Genomic DNA, 19,008 nt, shown 5'->3' with positions numbered 1-19,008 from the left:
TTTTGCGAGGAAAGTTTGTCCAGATTCCGTTCCTACGCATAGCATTGTTAGGGAGTCTTCTTCAAATGATGATTCCATTGATAGCCCCTTTTCAATGATGGAATTTTCCATAGCACTCATGTCTTGTAACAATAACGCTCCTGGATTGGACAGAATTAAATTCAACTTGGTGAAGAATCTGCCCGACCTCGCAAAAAGACGTTTGTTGGAATTGTTCAACAAGTTTCTTGAGCAAAATATTGTTCCACCTGACTGGAGACAAGTGAAAGTTATCGCCATTTAAAAGCCGGGGAAACCAGCTTCCAATCACAACTCATATAGACCCATTGCGATGTTGTCCTGCATCAGAAAATTGTTCGAAAAAATTATTCTACGACGTCTCGACACTTGGGTCGAGACGAACGGTTTGTTGTCAGATACTCAGTTTGGCTTCCGTAGAAATAAAGGGACGAATGATTGCCTTGCATTACTTTCGTCTGACATCCAAATTGCCTTCGCTCAAAAGCAACAAATGGCATCTGTATTTTTAGACATTAAAGGAGCATTTGATTCAGTTTCCATTGATTTTCTTTCAGACAAGCTCCACCAACATGGACTCCCAGCGGTTATAAATAATTATTTGCACAACCTTTTGTCAGAGAAACGCATGCATTTTTCACATGGCGATTTGGCAACAATCAGAATTAGCTACATGGGTCTCCCGCAAGGCTCATGCCTCAGTCCGCTCCTCTATAATTTTTACGTGAATGACATTGACAGCTGTCTAGTAACCCCATGTACACTAAGACAATTGGCAGATGATGGCGTGGTTTCAGTTACTGGATCCAAAGCTATTGATCTGCAAAAACCATTGCAAGATACCTTAGATAAATTGTCCGTTTGGGCTGTTCATCTTGGTATCGAATTCTCTGCGGAGAAAACAGAGCTGGTCGTCTTTTCAAAAAAGCATGATCCCGCGCAACTTCAGCTTCATATGATGGGAAGAATAATCGAACAGGTTTTGACTTTCAAATACCTCGGGGTGTGGTTTGATTCCAAATGCACGTGGGGAGGACACATTAGGTATCTGATAACGAAATGCCAACAAAGAGTAAATTTTCTTCGAACAATAACAGGGTCTTGGTGGGGTGCTCATCCGCAAGATCTAATAAAATTGTATCAGACAACGATACTTTCAGTGATGGAATATGGATGCGTTTGTTTTCGTTCCGCTGCAAATTCTCATATTATCAAACTTGAGCGAATTCAGTACCGTTGTTTGCGAATTGCTTTAGGCTGCATGCATTCGACACATACAATGAGTCTTGAAGTTCTGGCGGGAGTTCTTCCATTAAAAGATCGATTTTGGGAGCTTTCATCACGCCTGCTAATAAGATGTGATGTGCTGAATCCCATGGTAATTAATAATTTCGAACGACTAGTCGAGCTTCGATCTCAAACAAAATTCATGACAGTATATTTTAACCATATGTCACAGGAAATCAACCCTTCAAGATATATTCCTATCCGTGTCAGCCTCCTAAATGTACCTGACTCAACTTTATTTTTCGACACATCCATGCAGCGCGAAGTGCGTGGAATCCCGGACCACCTACGCTCTATGGAAATCCCAAAAATATTTTCAAGTAAGTTCAGGCATATTAACTCTGAGAAAATGTTTTACACGGACGGATCGCGAATGGAAGAAGCGACAGGGTTTGGTATGTTCAACAATAATGTTTCGGCCTCATTCAAGCTTCAAGAACCTGCATCTGTTTATATAGCAGAGTTAGCAGCAGTTCATTATAGCTTGAATGTAATCGTCACATTATCTCCAAACCATTATTTCCTCTTCACAGATAGTCTGAGTGCAATTGAAGCCATTCGCTCAAACGCTGCTGGCAAAAATGAACCGTTTTTCTTGGGTAAAATAAAACAGTGTCTGAACGACATATTGAATAATAATTATCTAATCACAATAGTTTGGGTTCCGGCTCATTGCTCCATTCCAGGCAATGAAAGAGCCGATATTTTAGCCAAACGTGGTGCTATTGAGGGTGAAATTTATGAGAGACCGATTGCTTTCAACGAATTCTATAGCGCGTCTCGCCAAAGAACACTTGCCAGCTGGCAAGCTTCTTGGGATAAAGATGATCTGGGTCGGTGGATGCACTCAATTATTCCTAAAATATCGACAAAGGCATGGTTCAGGGGACTGGATGTGAGTAGAGATTTCATTCGTGTGATGTCCAGACTCATGTCCAATCACTACACGTTAGATGCACATCTCCTTCGAATTGGACTTTCCGAGACTAATCATTGTGCTTGCGGCGAAGGTTACCGCGATATTGACCATGTTGTTTGGACATGCGTGGAGTTTCGTGATGTCAGATCTCAACTAATAAATTCCTTGCGTACCCAAGGTAGACTATCCAATGTCCCAGTTCGCGACATTCTTGCTTGTCGTGACCTTCCATACATGAAACTTCTTTATCATTTCATTAAATCCATTGGAGTTCCAATTTAAATTTTATTTTATGTTAAACTGTTTTCTCTTCCATGAGTTCAACCAATAGCCAACTATAGGATATTGAATATAAGTGGTGAACTGATACAAACAATCCTGAAATAGTTATAAGATCATGTACAAAATAAATGTATTTTATTTAATGTAATTTAAAATAGCAACTCGCTTGATAAAAACAGTGTTTAGATTAACTAATGAGTACCAACATACTAATATGATATTCGAAATGTATTAGGTTTAAACTACTATGTATTGTGGATGCCACGGCGAAGAAAAACTTATGTATATTGCCTATGAAATAAACGTATTTATGAAAAAAAAAAAAAAAAATGAATGTGAATGCTCCACACAAGGGTTTTTAAATATTGCAACCTAGTATGAGAATCATCAAGTCGAATCATCGATTCGATTTTCTGCGATAATTGTCAACTTGCGATTCTCTCTTGGTAAATTCCACACAGCGGCGATCATTATCAGACTGAATTTTTTTTAAGGGCCATGAAATACTCAGAGTATGAAGTGAAGCGAAGAAATGTAGAAAAATTCTCTCGAGGTTCATGCATTGAGAGACTCGAATTCTTGTAGCATCTTCTATCGGATTGAAAATGTTGTATACAATATAACAATAAAAATCGAGCAGCTTCTGTCAAATTTTCAGCAATCACCAACACTGTTCTAAGCAATTATTTAGATCAAAAATGTTTGTGGACAAACATTTCTCCTTTTTGCTTTTCTCTATAGAAAGGTAATAGAATTGCTGGTGAAACCGACTTATGATCGGAGCAACAGTGATTCCTAGTATTATATATCATTCGATTCAGCTCGACGAGATCGGAAAATGTCTGTGTATGTGTGTATGTGTGCACTTTTTTAAAGTTGTCTCTCTCTGCACAATTTTCTCGGAATTCGAAGATCAAATGGCTTTAGAATGAACCAATGATCAAGTTCAAATTATTATTGCTAATACTTTTGATTTAGAGAATGTTGGCGAGTATGCGACGTAAGCACTGAGTTACGCTTTTCTGAATTAACCGAAACATCCTGATTAGATTTGTGTAAAAAATCAGCCAAATTCGCGTAAGAAAATATTTTTCAATGACAGTTTGAATGACAAAAGAAAGGCATTATCACACCCCTAAGTGAATTAAGGAGAGGTTTTTCAATTTCTCTTTTCTGTGATATCTAGTTTTTGGAATGTTCAAGGAAGAAAATTGTGCTTGAATTCCGGTTTCAATCTACCAAGTGGCGTAAAGATGCCTTCCTCATATTAATATGCGATTCTTCAAAACACTTCTCATTGAATTTTTAATAAAAGCAAGAATGGCCTATCACTAACACAGCCCACGAAACATTTTTGTGCCAAATTTCTAATATTTTCTACTAGAATAATGTTTTAACACCATTTAGTTTTGCTATATTCACTATAAATTATACTAAATGTTGTTAAACATTATTCTAGTGACAAATTAGTGATATTTTCTAGGCTTTTTTTTGGCACGGTCGCTCTAAACGTCGGCTTGGAGTTTTAAAAACACATCATTCTGTAACTTTAGATCCGGCAGTTGTATCGGAATAAGATTCAGTAGCAGCTTATGGGGCTATAAGAACTTTTTTTCATGCCTGAATTTATGAAAATCGAAGTGAGTTCTTGAGAGTTTTTGACCACTATTTCCGATAGTTCGGGAACCGGGAACTGTGACACGATATTCCCGAAATCAATTTTTTTACCATCACCTAACGAGATCTACACAATTCAAGAATTATACGTTTAGTTGAAAGGTTTTTTTTTGTTTTTCCAGCGTCATGTATAGGATTACGTTCTAAAAATAGAAGTTTCATCTGGATGAAATAAAACAATATTCGAAGGGACCGTAAACCTAGGCTTGTTGAGACCTGTTCAACAATTTCGGGGAAAAGCCAGTGCATATTTGTTTTAATTTTGTGCGTACTTTTCCCCGTAACTCCTCAATCGGAAGTCGGATCCAAATAAAATTCAACGTTATGGCTGTGGTACGGTTTGAATTCAAGCTTGTAAAAATCGATCAAGTAGTTTTTGAGAAAATCGAGTGTACATTCTATCTTGTAGCTTCTGAACCGGAGGTTCAAACCGGACACAATTTCAAAGCAGACTGTGGGTCTAAGAGTGCACATTTTCGTTACATATCCACACACGAACGTTTTGTGATCTCAACCGAGTGGAATCTTCATGAGAAAGACATGAGAGTTTTATCTTCATGAGAAAGACATGGTCTATCTAAAAGTTCACTCTCTTGACTCACTATTTTGTTTTGAAGTTTTATGAACTATAGGGTTCAGAATTTCCCCAACCAAGAATTGTAAAAATGTTTTCCGTTCGTCAGAGGTGGAAATTTTTGAGCTTTGCTTTTACTGTGCTGAACGAAGATCTAAACACTTTTCTACCCATTTTTGAATGTTTAATTCACCATAAACTTTTATTTAGACTGTATTAAAGGATATTTAAAGCATCGTGGTACTCGTCGTCCAATTGTGCTGTACACTTATGAATAGGAAAGTAACTGTTGAAACAGATGGTCGAGTTCAATGTAGTACCACCATACCATGTTCTGATTCTGATGACGCGAAGCAAAGCCAGGCTTTAGCTCTCCTTCTAATGTATCCGAAACTACGCTCATAGACATGGAAAGATCGGTTATGGGAACCAGAGAGAATCGTTAGAAAATGCCAGTTTTTTATAAATAATATACATTTTCTATCAAATTGAACGATAGCAGCAGTGAACTTAAACTTGAAGTATTTGGTGTATAACATTTATGAAATAGTTCGGATTACTTCGCAAATTCGTTTGCTGAGTTTACTGAGTTATTGTTGCCTCCGTGCTGCAACGACGGTTTATGCTTCCCAGGAAGCAGAAAAATAAATCTCCCATTTTAATGCAGACGAACGCAAACAAGAAAATTAAATTAAAATTCTCGTCTCCTACCACAGAGCCATGTGACTGAGGAAAGGGCGTTCGAGAATAATAACCCTACCGAAGAGATGCTTCTATCCATTCCAATGAACACAGTGAACACTTGCAAAAGATGGAGCCTGGGAGACTGAGTCGTTATTCTGGTGCTAGTTGTGGGGTCGCCCGAACTGTCGCCATGGTTTTTGTTGCATCACAACCAGCCTGCAGGAAGGCTTAGCTTGGATTTAAATCTCGTCACCAATAGCGATGTGCGCTGGGAGGTTGTAAAAATTTCGATCACATATTCACATACTATTCGTTGGGGACGTCAAAAGTAAACAACAATGTTTTCGACGCTGCAATCCGCCAACTGGATTCAGTTTGCCCATTAGGGAAAACGACAATGTCAGCAGATGACTGCCATAGCAACTCTCTTTATATTACATTCTATCCGGATAAAATGAAACAGAGTTGATAGAGCTTTATATGGCTCCGTTGGGTCAGCGAGAGCCGGGAAGGATAATTGAACTTTGGGTTTAGTGCAGCGTGAACTCGTGGTGTTCCATGCTAATGAGATTTTTCCGGATACAGGGTTAAGGGGAAAAATATATTGAATTTCGAACATTCATCAAGTCTTTTTCTATGGAGTCCCTCCTTAATGAGTCTAATCTCGATATTGCCTTTAATTCAGATACCAAGTCGAAACGGTGCACGGTGTTCAAGGGGAGAGGGAAAATATCATAAATAACTGTTCTAAATAAACTGCGAACAAATGAGTTTTTCTCAACTCGCAAGATGGCAACGGTTTCCGCCGGCGTTCAATTCAATTTCACAATAAATAGAAAAAGAAAAATCGATTCCCACCCTGGAATAAAAAGGAATGAAACGGGCCAAATGGGAGTTATTTGTTTGACTTCCTTTCTGGCATGCTCATGGGATTGATTTATGAGGCAAGCGAAATTTATGCTGATGAAAATGGCTGGCCCTATCCCTACAGGACCTCTGTGTATGCGTTTTTCTTGGCAATAATCGAGAACCGTAATCAATTTCGACTACTGTTTTTCCTTGGTGACGTGTTCTATCGCTTTTGGGGCACGGAAAGTCAATATTTGATACGAAGCGTTGAGCGAAGAAAATCTCGACGGCAAAGCGCATGAGCCAGCCTAGAAACAGTATGTTCTTCAGAAGTATAGCCAATCTGTATGCTGATAATATTTTTTACTGCACACCCAGAAACAGTATCCTCAAGGAGGGTGACGTACTGCTCGAGTCCAAGACCTACAGTCGAACACCAGAAGCACACTGTTATTATGTATCTTTGCTGGTGTGTTGCCACAACGATCTGAGAAATACATACATACAGTTGCTAGCGCACCAGAGAGCCAGCGTTTTATTGCATTCGTTGTACAGTTTTTTTTATATAAAATCAACATTTGAGCGGAGCTATGGCGGCCATGTCACGACTACAACGAATTACTCCTTCTCGCGCAGTACGATCTGACGAGTTGTTTAGTGAACACATGCGTTTAATTTCGACGCTATTCTCCGCGTCCTCGAATCCTTGTTGAACTGCGACTGGGAGTCAGCCCTGATCGGTTCGTTAATTCTGAACAGAATAACACTAGCCGGTTCGAAACATACCCCACCGGTCAAGGCAGTTAGAGCGAAAGAGAAAAGCGTACGGAAGACACTGAGAGACCCGAGTCCGAGGAAAAGCAGACAAAAAGGAGGAAAATTATAGTTTAACAGTGCTTTCAGCGGATTCCAAACCGAGCAGTCGCGTTCCAGTCCGAATGAGTGTCGGGGTTTTTTTTAGAGTTCGACGTTCAATAAAATTTTATATACTTCATCGTAATCGTTTATCACACTCGGTGAGTGAAGGCAGTGAAAGACGGAAGCAGCAGGAAAAAAAATCAACGAATTTAGAAACAGCAAAAATTCGCCAGGGCTCTGTACCAGTTGTTTATCTTGAAATATGATTTTGTTTTACGGTTTCTGATATCAATAACGAATAATGCGAAAACTAAGAAACACATGTATATGATGATCTATTAAACATTAACAACTTTAGTGCCCAGAGCAAGAAGCAAAGAGGTGGTGAAAGGATAAACAGTTTAGTGCGTGTAAATTTAACACATCATAATTGACATAAAAATAATTTAATATACGGATGCCGAATACTACAAGACTAGATTAGAAACATTTATATCGCTACTACTGCATAACTAATTGGTTGATTGTGGTAATTATGATTGTTGTGTCAGCACAGTCATTTTTCAACGCAATAAACTATGTTGGATGAAGTGATTAGAAAGTGAAATTCATGTGGACACAAGTTCCTACTGCATTAATTAATCTATCGCTATGTGTGTTCATCCTAAAATGACCTGAACAGCGCCGTCGAACGAACTTAGAATTTTGAAGTCAGTGCCATACAAAAGTACGAGTTACCGGTTGAGTAATGATTATAAAAAAAGGTAAAATCCATTTTCATTGCATTTTGATAGCATTTTTTTTGTAGCAGACTTTTTCACGTTAATAACAATTTGCACTTTCATAACTTTAGTTGAAGAAAATTGAGTCCACTCTGGTTTTCAAGTTGGATACAAAATTAAGAATTTTTGTGGATAACTAAAAAACCATAGGAATAAGAATGTCGACAATCGACCTCACCGACATAAAGAATAATTACTTTCTGTCCTAAAAAGACAGTTTTTAGTTAGTAAGTTTAAACTGAACATATTCAGTCGAGAATATCATTGAATCAGAAGGAAAACCATCAAAGCCATCAAATAATGCTGGCAGAATTTAGAAGTAATTAAGCTTTTCTTCATGCATACAAATGACGGTTCATCAAAGTTGCTTTGAATACTTGGAGATCCGACTAAGCTAGATAAGTTGGGTTTTGTAGTTTTGTTGTTCTATTCGTACAAGTTTACAGTAATATTCTGTTGAAATTTCAATTATAATTGAGCCCAAGCGTTGACTAACGCAACCAATGTGCTGTTTCGTGATGGAGATGTTTTAATGAAACTTTTTAAAATGCATTTGAAATAAGCTCATTGTTTAACAAATCACACGTTTAGAAATTTTCCAAATTAATTCAATAACTTCCATGTGATATCATAAAGTTACAAATATTGTTTGGTTCCATGCAATTTCTAGCAATATTATTTCCATTTGAATACAAAAAAATTACTCAGTCTATAATCAATGAATTGTCTGTAAATAGATCTGCAATATAATCGTTAAGATGCCATGTCATATAAAAAGCCGTGAAACAAAACAATTGTGATTTTGAGACAAATGCATTTATTCTTCATAGTTCTGCAAGCTTCAGTTTTCACATAAAATCAATGAAATTCTTCTGTCTAGAAGAAATGATAATTGTGAAATGAATTAAATTCTAACGCAAATCATCACAATTCTAATGCAAATCAACACTTGTCCAAAAATAAATACTAATTGACATTGCTGGCAACGAAGCTTACTTTTCGGAAAGGATGAAACAGTTCGATAAACACAGGAAACGTTTAAACGCATTTTACAGATTCGTAAGTGTACAGGACAAATGCAAGACAAGTTATATCTTCGACCATCGACCTGAGGTGTAGTTAAGATTGACAAAATTGCGAAAATGTACTAATTGCTTTAATTTTCCATTGAATTGGCAAATCGTTTATTTTTTGCTCTTGATAGTCGTACTTGCATTCTGTTTGCAAAAAAAAATCATTTCGCATTTCAAGTTACACACAAACACACTCACACACACACATACTGCTATCTAATAATGTATCAGTTTTCGAAACAGATAGAAATCAGAAGGTGCTATAGCAGGGCTATAAGGTGGGTGTCGTAGGCTTACCAATTTAGTATACGGAGGTTAATTTTTACAATACATGCAATGTGCAATTTTCATGGAGGAAAATATCTTATTCAATCAGCCTTGATGATTGTGTGAGCTCCATTTGCGTTTAGTAACTGTATCTGTCCGATAAAGATTCTTATTCTTCATCTTGGAATCTAGGCAACCTCCACGCTCTTCATTTTAGTTTTTCTTTCAACAATAAAAGAGCAGCATAGTATTTGGTATCACTAATTTGGTACAATGTTCTAATTTTATAACGATTTTAAAAGTGTCGAGCGAGATTCAATTTTTATTAATTAATTTTTGAGGCGTCTTCAATCAAAATCAAACTATGAGATTATTATGAATAATTACTCAAAATAATAAATGTACACTAAATTCTTATATCAGTGCAGAAACTGTATGTTAAAATCTTGGAATATCTGCAATTTAAATGATCTTTTACGTTCAACTCACACTAATACCGTTTTTCATTGAAAAATGGTGTAATTTTTTACGGTGTTGCCATTTTTGTTCGAAAGGGCAAAACCAAAGCAATCCATGCCCCCAGTGTTTTTCAATGAAAAAACGCCATAATTCAAATCAAATCCATTCCAAATTCACTTCAGGTTCGACCGTGGCACATTTGATACAAATAACCCAACGTGTTTTGGCATATGTTTATATATAGATATAATTTACACTGATAAAAATTTGCAGGATCGATTCGTATGTAAACACCACTTCAATTTAATATACTTTTTCATTTCAATAAATAACTAAAGCGATTTTTTTCAAGATTTCATGTGCAAATTCACTGAGATGCGAGATTGGACTAGTATTCACTTCGCTTTCATGTGTTTTTCCTTTGGATGTGATGTGCTCTGCTATTAGGTTTTTTATCGTGACGACACAAATGAACAAGTATTCATCCTTGACAGTTCAGCGGTACTGTTTACAAACAAGCTTAAACAAAAATCGAAGAGCACATCTAAAATAATCATCTTTACACTTTGCAACTAGTCACTTTTATTTAATAAATATCAAAAACGAACCGTATTCAATCGTAAACAAATGTTTTAAAACTTTATTTAGGCGATACGGATCGTAAATGGTCTGATCCAATTTGTCAATAAACAAACAAAAGAAATTTCTGTTTACAAACAGTACTGCTGGACTGTCAAAAAGTGTTCATCCGATTGAGGTTAGCAGTGGCGGTGAAAAACCTAATTGAATCGAACTACCACACTTCATTTTCTAGTCGGAATGAGTAGGGGAAGATGGGGTAAAACGTACCCCCGAGGCATAATGCACCTTTTGCTTTTCTAAAAAATTACCAATTTTTTTCACTGAAATTTTAATGAAACTGAAAGTCCGCCATAACAACAGATTACTATAAAATTTTGGTAGCGATGGTTCAATCATATCTGGAAAAAATTTAAAAAACCAATTATGTCTCTGTTATAAGTAATTTTAGATGTTCGTTCCATAGTAATTTTCTAGGGTGAGGAAGTCGATTTTAATTTTGTAACCAGTGAACTTCTTTGCCAATCTTTCGGGTTTCTAAAATTAGTTCTAATACAGACGATGTATTTGAAATTTTATAGAAAAATCGTCAAATATATCATCGTATATTTTTGGGGGCAAAACGACCCGAATTGTGTGAGGCAAAATGCTCAAGAATTCGCTTACAAAAATTATCCATAAGTTATCAATTCAATGAATAATAGTGAACAATCTTCCTCCTGGCAAATATTTCGTCAACGAAAAGTCTAGAGCTTTCTTTAAATAATAAGAAGAAGCTTTACGAGGGTGCATATTGCCCCGTGGTTGTCATGAGCTTTAATCCGTTTTTATGATGGATGTTTACCCGTTGTTTAAGATCATCCTGCCCCTATGTTCAGATAATAGTCACTTCGCGTAATTGAAAATGTATATTTTTCGTGTTTTTCACGATCGGGCGTCATGCCCCGCATATATTTCAATAGACAATTTTTAAGGCCAGGTTCGACCGTGGCACATTTGATACAAATAACCCAACGTGTTTTGGCATATGTTTATATATAGATATAATTTACACTGATAAAAATTTGCAGGATCGATTCGTATGTAAACACCACTTCAATTTAATATACTTTTTCATTTCAATAAATAACTAAAGCGATTTTTTTCAAGATTTCATGTGCAAATTCACTGAGATGCGAGATTGGACTAGTATTCACTTCGCTTTCATGTGTTTTTCCTTTGGATGTGATGTGCTCTGCTATTGAATCGAACTACCACACTTCATTTTCTAGTCGGAATGAGTAGGGGAAGATGGGGTAAAACGTACCCCCGAGGCATAATGCACCTTTTGCTTTTTTCAAAAATTACCAATTTTTTTCACTGAAATTTTAATGAAACTGAAAGTCCGCCATAACAACAGATTACTATAAAATTTTGGTAGCGATGGTTCAATCATATCTGGAAAAAATTTAAAAAACCAATTATGTCTCTGTTATAAGTAATTTTAGATGTTCGTTCCATAGTAATTTTCTAGGGTGAGGAAGTCGATTTTAATTTTGTAACCAGTGAACTTCTTTGCCAATCTTTCGGGTTTCTAAAATTAGTTCTAATACAGACGATGTATTTGAAATTTTATAGAAAAATCGTCAAATATATCATCGTATATTTTTGGGGGCAAAACGACCCGAATTGTGTGAGGCAAAATGCTCAAGAATTCGCTTACAAAAATTATCCATAAGTTATCAATTCAATGAATAATAGTGAACAATCTTCCTCCTTGCAAATATTTCGTCAACGAAAAGTCTAGAGCTTTCTTTAAATAATAAGAAGAAGCTTTACGAGGGTGCATATTGCCCCGTGGTTGTCATGAGCTTTAATCCGTTTTTATGATGGATGTTTACCCGTTGTTTAAGATCATCCTGCCCCTATGTTCAGATAATAGTCACTTCGCGTAATTGAAAATGTATATTTTTCGTGTTTTTCACGATCGGGCGTCATGCCCCGCATATATTTCAATAGACAATTTTTAAGGGTTTTGGAATATAAGACTTTTCATGTATTTTTCAATGCATTTAGCGAGTATTTGTACGTAATTTTGAGAAATAATGATTACGGAAGATAGTCATGCATGAAACTCTTCCGTGTTATTCTCTATAGTTAAGATATAGCTACATTTCCTTAGGGGGTGCGTTTTACCCCTACAGCACAAATTTATGTGCAAAACACTTGAATCGGCCAATTCTGTTTCAATTGAAATCTATGAGGGAAACAATGTGATATTCACATGAAATGCATATAGAATCTAGAGGTAACGATATATCTTATCGTTTTTATGTGCATTTCATATAAACGTAGCATGATTTCTACAAAATATCAACAGGTTTTACACTCATTTTATGAGTTAAGTGTATGTTTTCATGAATTTCATGTGTTCTACAAGTAGTGATAGTTCAAATGCTTTACACATGATGTCAGCGTGCAAATTATTTTCAGTGTATATACTACTCGTGGTAATAATAAACAGCCTACTAAGTTTTTTGTTGTTGTGAAGCAAAATCTCATCCGATTGAAAAATCGCTCCAAGACCACAATGAATTCTTTGGCAAAACAGTATTCATTAAAGTTTTACGTTAATCCATCAAAAGTAAAATTGTTCTCAATGTGAGTTGTGTCGTGTATGTGTTGGTCATACAACAGGCTTAAAGATGGAACATATATTTCAATTTCATCAATAAAAAATATTTAATGGAGAATAAGGAAAGTAGGGTAACGGATCTAGTAGTCATTTTATATACGAAAGTAAAATCTGCTGGCGTTGTTCGACTGATTGGCCTTAAGGGTGAGATGAAAATAGATGCATTCGCTACGAGTTTTTGCAGTATTGATCAATTTTCGAACTATTGTTTCTGCGGTATTAATTATTAGAACCGAAGCAAGCATATTGTCATTATAATTCCTTAAAAGTCGAATAATTGGCAAAATAACGTGGCCACTCTACTAATGAGATGATTTTTCGTAAAATAGCCCAACTTCAACTTATTCGCTTAAGAGCAAAACAGGCTCGAGAGACCTACCTCACATTTTCGATAAAGTTTAAATCGAAGCCAGATGAAAACTGGTCGACTGAAAAGATAAAAAAATAACAACTATTTTTGCGTATTTACAAATGCTACGTTCTAAGAAAAAATGTTTATCTTTATCGCATTGAATAAAAAAAAGGATAGGCACGTTTTCCTGAAAAGGAATGTAAAAAACAGTCACTCAAGGCTACGGGAATAACCTTAATAGAGTTCGAAGCTTTCGGTCGTTGAAAAAAAAATTAGAGCAATAAACAGACTAAGGTCCAGTTGAACCCTTCAATGATGATGATGACCTTCGAATGTTGGTCTAAATTGCATCATTGTTCTTCGCTATGATATATTTTTTCGTACACTCTTTTCTTTGACTTCGAGCATAACCTTGAAATGCCGAAAAAATTAGATCAACTGATTTCAATGCAGGGGATATCCTGCCGCTAACGGGTAAACAATAAATTTCCGAAAACTCCTTTTTACCCTTCGCCTTTCGGAAAACCTGCCGCCGTTAAGCCCGACGGTTATGCTGAAGGTTGTGCCATCCGTGCGCTTGGGATCAAAAGTGTTATATTTGACTGAAGCGGACCTCGTGTAAACAGTGTGCTCTAGTTAACGTTGTGTGTTGGAGTTTGCTCGGGAATTGAGTGTTTTGTTTGTTTGCTCAAAAACAGTGTCTTTCAAAAGACCGCCAAACTAACGGCTGAGGTACTGATTACGTTTGTTATTTTTTTTCGATAGGTGCTAAAATCGTCGATGACGATGTGGACATTGTGTCATAGCGACAGATGATGAATCATAGCGCCATGGTATGGCATTTATAATTTACTTTCGATGTTAAGTTTAAATATTGTTGGCGGAATTTAGCAGAACTTTGAACCCATTCCTGACTTCGACATATTCAAAGATATGAAAAATTTGATAAATTTTGCTCGTTCGCTCGTTAATTAGGCAGCGTGTCTCATCACAGTTTGCTTGAAATATGACGGTAACCTGGCGAGATGGAAACCAGAAAGACCTTTGCATGTCAGTCAGGCCAAGCTTTGCATCCTTGGTTTGAGCCCATACGGCTTAGGTAGAGGAGCGCATAAAATATGGATTGCAATTAACATCACATACCAAACAAAGGTCGTAAATAACGTGGAATTTTTTATGTCATCGTAAATATACATTAGCGAGTGCTCGTTTTGCTCTGTCTGTCGTTCTGCCATGGCATTTCTGGGTTCATGTTAAGAATCACTAGCAAATCGTCTGTCCGGTCCGTTTTAAACAGAAGGTGTAAAGAAAAAAATCACCAGCTTTCGAAGTTGCTAGGAAATCTAGTTTGCTTATGCACTTGATAAATTTATGATGTGTATGTATTTCAGAGATGTTACAACTAGGTTTTTGCAGCTTCTGTACCGAGTACTGGTAGCGGTCACGTTCAATTAGGGATGTGTCGTAAAACGTCTAGCAGTGTCGTTTGTTCGAGAAGTTCATGGTTCAGTGGAATTTTTCGAAATAACGGCTCACCGGTTGAGCAACTTTTTGTTTCCACTTCCTCGGTAGCAAATTATAAAAAAAGGCAGTTAATAAATAATAGAGTTGATTTGTGTACAGAGGTAATATACAAGAAAACAGTCTAATTCAAGCCGCTGACCCACCAAGATGAGTCCAGCGGAAATGGAGATCCCACCGACCCTGCGCTCTACACAAATATTTATTGAATGATTTGTGAATATTCGAGCACAGCTGTGATCGTGTGATCATGTTCATTCATTCGTGGGTCGGCAAACTAAGGAATCTCCTCAGCTTTTGTGTGTATCTATGCTATTCAACTCTTCCGCCCGTGTGCGCTCTCTTTTTACGATTATTGCCTAGTAAATATTTATTCAACAATTTATGAAGATGGCTGTGTCCGATTGTGTGCTACACATATGCAGCTCCGCTTCAGTAAACTACGGTTAGATTTGCGACGGGAAAATGTTTTCAGAACGAAAAGAAAATAATGAGGCGAGAAAAGTAACTGTTTACTGGCTTGCAGTCGGTGTTTTCTGTTCTGCTTGTTTCATTAGTGCCTAATGAGGTTAAACGGTTAGAAACAATAATGAGCATTGTAAATGGGCATGAATACCGAGTGAATAAATTTGCACATTTATGTTTTGTGTAGTGTGATTGTTAAAATTCTGAACTTTTATAAATGTTTCAAGTTTTCAACCAAGTGAGTAGTTAATAATTTTTTCACATTCTGTTATGTCAAATAATGTCGTTCAATTAACTCAGAAATGACTGACAAATTAGAATCTAGTGAAGCTCCTAAAAGAGATTTAGTCCCTGTCTACTCAAGGAAAGAAATCAATTTTCGATAATTTTAGGAAATGTTAAAATGATTTTATCTGAACATAATAAAATGCACCATGTTTTGTTAGGTTAGTGAAAATCTAGCAAAGTCTACGAATCAAAACAATCAAACAGAGAGAAATAATGAAATTTACACGACATGTAAATCAATAGTAACATGGAATAGACATGGGTTGAATCGAAAGTTCGATGCGAAGCTTAATTGAATTGCATTGAATTTTCAATGAACAGAACTTTATCTTTCAACTGAAACATACAGAATTAAAATGTTGCTGTTTAATTGCTGCTCCAAATATGTGCATGAAAATGAATGCAATGAAAGAATGAATTCACAAAATATTTTTATCTTTCTAGTTCCGGAACAGGAAGTATTATTCACAACGAATTCAGGGATTCTGTATGAAACCATAAGTCTTTTCCTTTGAATCTATAAGTTTGTGAAAATTGAATTGGCCATCTTGAAGAAAATCAAAGTACACAGAATAAAATAATAAAATTTACACGACATGTAAATTGAATCAAAAGTTTTATTGAAACTATCATTGATGTTAAAGTAAATAAGAATGCCTCGATTTTTCAATGAATTTTACAACATATTTTAATTTACGCTTAGTTTTGCTTTTAGAGTAAATTGATCTGAGGAGTAACTTTATATTCAATTTCCTACTCCAAATATTTGAGTACCGGAATAGCCGAAGTTGGTTCGTATGGCCAGAAAAAAACATGACCAACAGTGTGGACTTGTTTTGAACCTAGTTAAGAACTTTTCCATCTTTCACTTCGGACTTTTATTTGGGATTATAAGACTTTAACTCAAACCCATACAATTGAATCTATGATCATGTTTGACCTTAGGTCATGACTATCGGCCAAACCATCTCTAAGTAAATAGTCTGAGTTTCATTTTGGAGCATTTAATCGCTGAAAAATCGAAGTAATTTCTATTTTTTGAGTTTTTCTCTACTACCTTCGGTTCTTCCGGAACACGAAATGGTGAACTATTAGGGTCGAATCAAGTTTATATGCCCACAAACTAAAAACTTCTGGAAACTAGAAGAATTTATGTCAGTTTTAAAGGATTTGTACTTGTTTTTGCATCGTTTGTGAAAGAATACAAATGAAATTGAAAATTTTCTACTTATCGCTCTCTAGTTTTGAAATCGGATGACGAAACCGAGTAAAATGTTTTAGAAAATTTAAAATAATTTCAAGACCTTTCGTTTGAATCTCAGTTTGTGAAAATCGGTCGAACCATTTCCGAGAAAACTGAGTGCACATTTTATACTTAATTTTCATATTACCCTACAACTTCGTAACCGGAAATCGGATCCCAATGAAATCCAATAGCAGGCTATGGTATCATAAGACCTATCATTTGAATCTTAGTTTGTGCAAATCGGTTTAACCATCTCTCCATTTTTTCGGTGCATATCACCCAGTATCTCCGGAAGCGGAAGTCGGATCGGGATGAAATTCAATAGCAGGCTAGGGTACCATATGACTTTTCATTTGAATCTAAATACGCTAATTCATGCGTCATATAATATTTTAGCAAATAAATTTCTTAAGGATTCAGCTAAATTTGTAAAACTTAATTTGCATCTAGAATAGATCACTTTTACTGCACATTACAATCATTTCACTCATATTACGAATTAGTTGTGTTTTGTTTCTCGATTGCAGAGCTTTTAGTCTTACGGTCGTATGCCTGTCGGGTAAAAAAAAACTCTTGACCCTAAATGTCACGTAGGGAATTGAACCCAGGCAAGCTGTGTGGAAGGTTACACTCGTTCCTAAATTAGTTTTGTTGAACTAATTCGTATGTTGCTTTACGTCAATAATATGATTTATAATTTCTTACTCTGTAGCTATTCGATCATCAAGCCGTTTTTGTTTTCGAAGCAAGTGCTGAGTAGTTAAAATATCTAAAAAATGTATTAAAAAGCGAAATAGTTTAGATACGACATGTTGATCGAGTATGAAGAACAACAATATTACTTTTTATTACTTTTTTACCACCATGACGGTTATAAATACAATCTATGCAAAATAAAACTCATGCACTTCATTAGTTATGATTTACTAGAAAGCCTTTAAATTGGAAAAGTCGGCAGTGATATTAAATAATTGCCAAAAGGAGGACAAAATTTTTTTTTTCAAATTTTTAATTTTAGGTAATTGTTCAATAAGTTTGTTCCATTACTTCATACTCTCGACAGCAAACTGTACAGTTGTCTTTTTTTTGTGTTACAAGTAATTACAGAATGAATCATTAAATATTCTAGGTAGCCGGCTACCCAAATAAAAACTATTTTTTTTCTCGAAGAGATAATTTCGTTTAAGATGTTAGGAAATCAAGACGAGTATTCTGTTTGTTTTTCCCTAGTAAATCTCAAAATGATTTGTTTCGAAGATGAATTGTCAAAGCTGATGGAGAACTGAATCATGCGTCGGTAGATGATATCATTGTCGAAGAACTCTGATCACCAATGAGTATATATCGTATCGTAATATCGTTATATCGTTAGTTTTTTGTGTAAGAATACCTTGATCCCAAAAAATACATAACATGTCATTTAAAATACGATTTCAAAAAAATACTCGTGATCCGATAGTGGTATTTGAAAACCACGCTTTTTTCATTACAGCAATATTTTTTTCTGATTTTTGTTTTGAAGGTCACTTTCATTAAACCGTTAGTAAAACATTTAGACACTTTGCGGCAGCAACATGTGTCAAGGAAAAAATTAGGTAATTATTGTGGGATCCGCTTAACTTGTTTTGAATGTTATTATTGAGTCGTTGATCATGTATGGAAGGGCTTATGGCGAACACTTCGAGTTTCGGAGATATGCTCTTAGAAGTGAAATAGACGACAAACTGCGTTTTGTTCTTTCCGCAAAATTCTAATGGTTAAATTTATTTTCACGATTTAATGTACATTCGAAAGCTACAAATGGGTCATTGTTCATGTTTGAAGGGTAATGGCTAACTTCCCGAAGATAGAATGGTATAAGTAATGCAATCAACGAAGTGCACTTGGGCTCGTATGAAAACAGCAAATTGATCGTGTGTACTATTGTTGCTACATTCGATTCCGAAAATGTTACAGAATAATCGACACAAGTGTTAAAGTAAACTTTTGTGAAATATCCAAATCAATCTGCCAATTATTGAATCCTAAAATCTAAATTTTTAGTTCCACGAAAAAAGTTTATAATTCGGTAACATGTGATTAGGGCATATCGTACGATAGGTCATTTTGAAAGTTGAAAAAAATTATGCTCATTACTCGAGTTTTAAACAATGC

The 19,008-nt window shown here is 35.8% G+C and overlaps 1 protein-coding gene across 3 annotated transcripts in view; it reads left to right on the top strand.

Annotated features, from left to right (window-relative positions):
• The first annotated feature begins 6,961 nt into the window (after positions 1–6,961).
• LOC131428876 (homeobox protein abdominal-B-like) overlaps positions 6,962–19,008 on the top strand; it is a 47,585-nt gene continuing 35,538 nt past the window's right edge. For 2 of the 3 annotated variants that reach the window (XM_058592941.1, XM_058592938.1), the window contains exon 1: positions 7,872–7,912. In XM_058592941.1, the coding sequence (XP_058448924.1) occupies positions 7,897–7,912 (16 nt within the window). In that variant the 5' untranslated portion in view covers positions 7,872–7,896. Of the gene's footprint in view, positions 7,913–19,008 lie in introns of all 3 variants that reach the window. The other variant, XM_058592943.1, reaches the window with a different exon arrangement.

The sequence above is a fragment of the Malaya genurostris genome, chromosome 1, assembly GCF_030247185.1.
Source record: "Malaya genurostris strain Urasoe2022 chromosome 1, Malgen_1.1, whole genome shotgun sequence".
In the NCBI taxonomy this organism is placed as follows: Eukaryota; Metazoa; Arthropoda; class Insecta; order Diptera; family Culicidae; genus Malaya; species Malaya genurostris.
This window is presented reverse-complemented; position numbering and strand designations above follow the sequence as displayed.